An 8,016-nucleotide genomic window follows, 5' to 3' on the forward strand; every position below is an offset into this window, starting at 1 on the left:
ATCTGTAAAAAGTGTGCTGAAAATGTACTATTTTGTGTTTGCATTGTTCTGAATCTGTGATATGATGAGCTATGGCTGTGTTGAGAAATATTTCGACATTTTTCTGCTTCAAGGACATTTATATTTTTAAATAGTTTTTTGGGCTAAATAATGAACTAATCAATACAATCATATTGTCTATGGTTGCGCCTTTTTTTTAATGGCCTTGAGTTTATTAACCTTGTCTACTGCTCTGCTCCGTACTGCTTGTAATCTGTTCTTAAGTACTGTATAAAATTTTTGGATACAAAAAGCTTGAAGATATCGATATATGTTATATATGGTCATTAATTAACAAGTGTTTTGTTGAGTCAGTCTTTTAATTCTGTCTCCAAACTTTGTTTAAACTTTATCATCCATTTTATCATCCCATTCTTATGATGGTTATTGGTAAGTACTAATACGTATATTCATCAGTATCCCTTTTGGTACAGGCAGTTATTCCAAACCAAACTGAGCGAACACCTTCTTAAATTTGGACTACGTCATGCTAAAACGAACAACTGCACTGTGTCTCACGCGATCTATATTAACTAACGCCAACCCGTACACCTAAGTTAGACATCATTTGTCTGTTTTGTTTGAGAAATGATTAAACAGTCAATCTGACGTTTACTTATTTTTAGATTACAGTTTCTGTGGAATAATTAAATTGGCACTTTGACTTGAGTTATTGGAGTGAGACAGCAACAGTCTAGGGTTTATATCCAGTAGCATTTGCTCACACCTTCTTCTTCTAATCCCAAATGTCCGATAGCAGAGACGTCAGTCGCAGTAATTTCCGTTATTTCTCATACCGCGCACTGAATAAATCAGTTGCGTACGGAAGACTTCTTAAACCCTTCTCTGAATAATACGAACAACATTGGCATAGCCGGTTTTTGTAAATACGTCGCTAAATAATATTGCCGGATTACAGTTCGCTGTCCTAGTTCTTGTATGTTCAATAAGCCTTTTTTATCAAAACTGAGTTATGAATGCCATTGTGTTCATTAGCCTATTACGCATTAATGTAGCTAAAAAAAACCAAATTTTTCGGTTTTTAACTGCTATTTTCAGCATTTCTCGAGTGCCAATATCCACTCACGGAACAATTTGTTAGTTCTTGTATGTTCAATATTCTGTATATTGAACGTTCAAACACTCAAAGTTATGCATAGAATAGTTTTTAAAAAGTTCATACATATTTGTTCAACGTTCTGCCTATTCGTGCCGCAATTTGAGTTCTTGCATGTTCAATATTCACTTTCAACCAATCAGGAGTCGGCTTGTTACGGCTTTAGGATTGTTAGCGGTCATCTTGGTTTTTTATTGTTTTCGAACTGCCATCAGAGCTTCGCATTGTTCTATTAAAAATACGTTTAATTGTGAATAAACTGCTGTTATTGAAGTGAAAAATGACTTCACCGACTACAGAATCAACAAACCTTAGACCAGTGGCTAAAATAGAGAGGTAAGTCTTAAAATTATGTTATTTATACGCATTTCCAATATATTTTACATGTACTTTTTGAACTTGCTAGGCATATACACAGGATGCTCCATTTATTATTTATTAATTAAACTATTTATTACACCTTTCGTTCTTTACGTAAAACAAGTCATAATAAATTAGTTATTTTTATTCGTAATTTGTTTATTTTAATACGTTTTAAATATTCTAAAGATAAAATTAACCGATTTGTGGACTTTATCATTAAAAACGTATTATGTTAAATATGTGGTCAATAAATAAATTGTGTTGAACAAACAATGTTCAGTTATGTGTTTTCCGTGAAATGTTTCAAACGACTGACGACCTCAGGCCCCTCCACCGAAACTAGTAATTTTTGTAGCTTATAATTTCGGCACATTTTTTTATTTTTTTTTTTATTTCAGTGTCTGTTCCGCCTTTCCATAAACTTGTCTGTCGTATTATAATCCACGGGTTATTTATTATTTATAAAAAAATAAAAATGTCTTCACGTTATAATACACGGTGTCCGGAAACTCGTAGTACAAGCGGGAAACTGGAGAATCTACACCACATGAGGAACCCAAAAAAACATAAAGTTTTTTGATTTGAGCATTTTCAAAAAAAAAAAAAAAACCAAAAAAAAATATTTTTCGGCTATTTTAGAGTTAAAGTTTTTTCTGGTGTTTAGGGTTGAATAACAGATGTTTTAACCCTGCAGAACAGAAATATTTTATGATTACACCGGGTTAAATGAAGGGTGATTTCAAAATAATGCTTCAAATCCGAGTTTCTTCATTTGTTTTACTTTCAAATAGTTTTAATTAGTTGGGTACTTTGATCTTCAGTAATAATTTATAAGAATTTGATTAAAAAAAAAAAAAATCAACTTCAAACTCGATTTACTCGATAACGAAAGCTCAAATAAAAAAAAATATACTACAAAATCGACTCCAAATGTGATGTAGATTCACCAGTTTCCCGCTTGTACTACGAGTTTCCGGACACCCTGTATAATGGAAATATAAAAGGAAAAAAATACTATTCGAAAATAAGTAAACTTGAAAAATAACAAACATAATTAAAAAAAAAAACAAAGCGAAAGCCCTCCAAATATGTATATAATTTATAAAATAATTTTGGTACCCACATTTTCGTTTGTCTGATATGATTTAATACTTATCAGTTCCAATTTTAAAATTAAATTTGAACTTGAATAATTTTTTGTTTTGAAGAGTTTTATTTTAAATGTAAATGTACATTTAAAATAAAGCTCTTCAAAACAAAATATCTAGAAATTGTTACATAGTTAATGCCCAAGAAATAAAAAAAATTGAATAATTTTACCTATGTTGTTACACATATGAATATTTCACATCACGCATGCACCGACAACCGAAATTAGTATGTTTAATAATGCACAGCTTACTCATACGAAACATCATTAAGACGTATCTTTGTACATAGTTACGCTTTCAAACTTATATAACCTTAATCATAATATTTGAATGATTTAAAAAGTGTCGCCTTTGTTGACAATTACCTGAAGAACGCTGTTTGTGTACATATTTCAAAGTAATAATTTAGGACAACTACTACTTACAAGATAAAATTAAATTGTTTGAAATCTGAAAATCATTCTGTACGTACAATTTACCACTATTTGGCTTATTGAACATAAAATATCTCAAATTTTTGCACGCCGAATTGTTCAATATTCTAACAATGTGTTCAATATCCAAAAAAAATAAACATTATTTTCAACCAATGTTCAATATCCACCTTTAAAGTCATAATATGGGCAAATTATAGCTTCAAACTTCGAAATTAGACGTTTCAACATTTCCTGTAATACATATGTATAGAATGAAATGACCAAAGCCGAGAATTATTTAGAATTTGCCTGTAAAAACAAAAAAAACGTCTCCTGTAAAATTTGCAAAATGGTTTATTGAACATACAAGAACTAAGGCAGCGAGTTTTAAATTTGCATTGATTTAAATACTCATATTTTAAAAATATGTACATCTGACATTCTGCTGAAAGTGGAATGGCGGATCTAATATAAGGTAATACCGATTTTTTTTTTTTTTTTTTTTAAACTTCCGATTTAGTTGTCCGGGTTAAGTCTTCCCCAAAGGAAAAACTTAACCCTTCCACTCACTTTTCCACAAATGATCAGCTAGTCAATCAACACTATGTAAGTGCATTATATAAGTAAAATAAATACAAAACAATACAAGAACAACAACACGTCAAATCACCAGATATCAAATGGGAAAAAAAATTCACCGTCTCCAGATATTTTCATATCAGAGGGTTCGGCTCGGTAGAACTTCTAACAGGGCCTATAAATCCTACTGATCCCTCAACATAAATATTTAAAAAATCTTTTGTTATCCTACATGTATTCAAAATGACCGACTTTTGCATCTTTATATATAATTTTTTTGATAGATCTAATACGCCTAAATTTTTAATTAGAGAGCTAGGTATAATGCCAGTAGCCGAAATAACGAATATTAAGTTTTAAAATTTCTATTATAATAATATTATTTTTTGATATATGTTTTTGGGGTGCTATGCCGTGTTGCGCTAACTCTTTCTTTAGCCAACTTCTTTCGGACAACGTTACAGTGTCCATCATCAGGGTAGATGTGTTGATGAACACAGATGATGGACACTGTAACTAAAGAAGTTAGCGCAACACGGCATAACTCCCCAAAAACAAATAACAATAATACTTTTGGCCGTGAAAATCTTAAATCAATTATATTCTTGATCCCAAAAATGTGTTGCATACGACTTTCATTTCGCACATATTCCAAGGGAAACCAAATATTCAAAGGTTCCTTTATCACAATGTTTAGTTTCAGGTACATTTGTTTGGGCTTGAACCAATCACCAATTGCTACCAGTGCCATGGATCTACTTAATCCAGATATTGTCTCCATCAAGACGGAACCAGAGCCCCGGGAAGAAGACGGAATTGCAATACCGTATACAGACATAGATATCGACCTACCAAATATAAAGAAGGAATGTTTGCAACACACGGAGAGTACTCAGTCAGCCAGTAAGTTGAATTGCACCTGTAAAAATATGTAGGATATTAAATTCCGAGGTTCGAAATTCATTTCCGTTTTGAAATGTCGTGCAGACAGGACCTCAAGTTTCACCTTATCTTATTTTCGACATGATTTATTATACATTTTACATACTTACATATTGATCAAAGAAAACATCATTCCATTGAGTAAATAAACCTTAAAGTCTCTCTTGCAATTTCCAGTTATCTACATGGTGAGTCAATGGTATCATCAATCTTTAATATTTAAATTTAAATAGAATATAAACATTTTGTTGTACATTAATTATTATCAATATATGTATTGTTTATGCAGGTAGAAATAATGTGGAGACAGTTTCCATCAAGGCTGATCTTAAACCACGAGAAGACTCTCAAGGAAGATATCCTTACATGGAAATTGACGTAGACCTGCCAGATGTTAAAAAGGAATGCTTAGAACGTTTTGAAACAACTACCCAGACAGCAGGTAAAACCTATTTTCTATGGAAGATTTAAAATTTTGAGCTATTCCTGGGTGTATTTACATTGTCTTCAAAGCCAGGGAACAAGGGCCTCAAATAGAAGGCGGAGGTAAAATAATATATACGATGCTTGCATTATGCGGAGAGTACTCGGATAGTCAGTTAGTTGCATTGCAAATATTGAATTTTTAATTCGGATGTTCGGAATCCATGTCCGTTTGGAAATGTCGTGTTAACAGGACATATTTACGTTCTGTTCGTATAAATGTTTATTTGATATTTATTTTAAAATGAATATTTGCTGAAAACTGATAAATTTCTACACTCTTATAACTTATATATCGCTCACGGTCATGATGAAGGGTACAAAGGTTCCGTTGACTGAAAACAGCCAAACTCCGTACTGAAGATCCTCAAGATTAAATGGTTTTTCCTTCTTGAAGCATGCATCTGACGTTTTGAAGCGGACATCTGGAGTCATTATTTTCCTCAAATTATCCAGCTTTTTTTTCCAAATTCACGCTTTTCATTGTTGATATTTTACGCCTATTTTTAAAAAAAGGCGATAAACATGAGGTGATACTACAGACCGGTTTGCCTTTTATCAACAATTCCTAAAGTTTTTGAAAAAATTCTTCTTAAAATTATTTTCCGATTTCTCCTAAACAACGTGGTTTCTCTACTGGAAAATCTACCCTTAATAACTTGTTAACGTATCAAAACTATATATCTGATTCCATGTCTAGTAAATGTCAAGTTGACTCTATTTATACCGATTTTAGTAAGGCGTTCGATAAAGTTAATCATGAGTTATTGCTTAATAAACTGAATAAATTCAGTATAGGCGGTTCACTATATAAGAGGTTTAATAGTTACTTGATCAACAGATTACTGGCTGTTAAAATTGATGGTACATTTTCATACAAATTCACTGCTACGAGTAGTGTTTCCCAGGGGTCACACTTAGGTCCAATCCTGTTTTTATTTGTTAATGATGTGTTATATATTTTCAATGATGTTCAAGAAATCGCAATCAGAAACATTAACGATTGCCGTATATTGTCAAATAACTTGTTGAGATTTATTATATGGTGGCATGATAACCGCTTTCAACTTAACATTACCAAATGTCAAATTATGAGGTTTTATCGAAAAAAGAATCCAATATTTTTTGATTATTCCATAAACAATATGTCGTTGGTATCTGTCTCGGAAATTAGTGACTAAGGTATTTGGTTTCATACGAAACTCAACTTTATCAAGCATATAGAAATAATAACCAATAAAGCTTTGAAAATGTTAGGATTTATTTTAAGGGTATCTAGGGATTTCAAAAATGTAAATACTGTAAAAATATTATATATATATGTCACTAGTAAGGAGTCATATAGAATACAATTCCACGGTTTGGTCCCCAAACTATGAGGTTCATTCACATGCGATTGAAAGAATCCATAATATTTTCTTAAGATATGTAAATTTTAAAATGAGCATTCCTAGAGAATGCCTAAATTACGATAACGTACTTTGTTCATTAAATTCAATAAAATTATCTGATCGTAGAATAATTTCCGATTTAACCTGTTTGTATAAAATCATTAATTCAATGTTTGATACCCCTGATCTATTATATATAATCTCTTTTCATACTCAAAGGAGGTCAGTTAAAAGACAGTACCTACCGTATTATTGTAGCAATTCTACATCAATGTCCCAATATCACACTCCTATGCGACGGATTCAACAGCTAGGAAACAAATACTACGATGTTGTTGATATATTTGTCAGCTGAAGGAAAAAAAAATATTTTGGATTATATATTTTTGTGCAACTCTTTTAAATAATCGTTTCCTGTACTATTTACGTGTATAATTTTGTAAATAAAGCCTTAATAGGTGTAAAATAGTAGAATTAAAGCGTCCTCAATCGTTGAAGAATAATTTAAAGCTTTTAAATAAATAATGCATTTTGTCGTGTATCGTGTACGTAAAATTGATTTGTTTTTTCAGGTAACGTTAAAATAGAGGCTGATACAATCAAGGGGGAACTTTCGCCAGGAGAAAACGATGAGGGGGGATTTCTTTATATGGAAATTGACATAGACCTGCCTGATTTTAAAAACGAATGCTTAAAACGCATTGAAACTATTACCCCAACAGCAGGTAAAACTGATTTTTCGAGAAAGATTTTAAAAAAAATCCTATTTTTGGAGGTTTTTATGAATTTACTGCGCTTATCTCAACTTAGTATAAGTAATTAGTCTTATTGAGCCTTATTTTTACTTATAATTTAAATATATAATTACAATCAATACCCAGATAGCAGGTAAAACCGATTTTCTGAATAATATTTGAAAAAATCGTCCCATCCTATTCTTGGAGTACCCTATCATATTTATGAATTTACTGCACTTATCTATTCTATGTGTACTTAATTAGTCTTAATGAGCCTTCTTTAACCATATAATTTTTCAAATTTGTCTACAGAGCTGAAGATGCATCCCGTGGAAAAGCTATTTGCATGGCCCCATTGTAACTACTCCTGTTCCGACTGCAACTATTCATGTTCTCAAAAGAGCAATTTAAAAAGCCACATGATGACTCACAGTGGAAAAACACCTTTCTCATGTTCCGATTGCAAATATTTATGTTCACGAAAGGTACATCTAATGCGCCACATGCTAACTCACAGTGGAGAAAAACATTTTTCCTGTACCGAGTGCAACTATTCATCATCTCGAAAGAACAATTTGAAGAAACACTTGCTGAATCACACTGGAGAAAAACCTTTTTCATGTTCTGAGTGCAATTATTCATTTTCTCAAAAGAGCACTTTAAAGAGCCATATGCTGACTCACAGTAGAAAAAAACCTTTTTCGTGTTCTGAGTGCAATTATTCATTTTCTCAAAAATGCCATTTAATGAGCCACATGCTCTTTCACACTGGAGAAAAACCTTTTTCATGTTCTGAGT

At 31.7% G+C, this 8,016-nt stretch overlaps 1 protein-coding gene across 1 annotated transcript; it reads left to right on the forward strand.

Moving 5' to 3' along the window:
- The first annotated feature begins 353 nt into the window (after positions 1-353).
- Positions 354-5,888, forward strand: LOC149416361 (uncharacterized). The gene is made up of 4 exons (XM_089641969.1): positions 354-429; positions 4,363-4,568; positions 4,897-5,049; positions 5,884-5,888. Exons 2-4 carry the CDS (start codon positions 4,415-4,417, stop codon positions 5,886-5,888), a joined length of 312 nt encoding a protein of 103 aa, XP_089498095.1. The 5' UTR covers positions 354-429; positions 4,363-4,414.
- The last annotated feature ends 2,128 nt before the right edge of the window (positions 5,889-8,016 follow it).

Source organism: Hesperophylax consimilis, chromosome 17, assembly GCF_061612785.1.
Source record: "Hesperophylax consimilis isolate HC1 chromosome 17, BYU_Hcon_1.0, whole genome shotgun sequence".
Taxonomy (NCBI): Eukaryota; Metazoa; Arthropoda; class Insecta; order Trichoptera; family Limnephilidae; genus Hesperophylax; species Hesperophylax consimilis.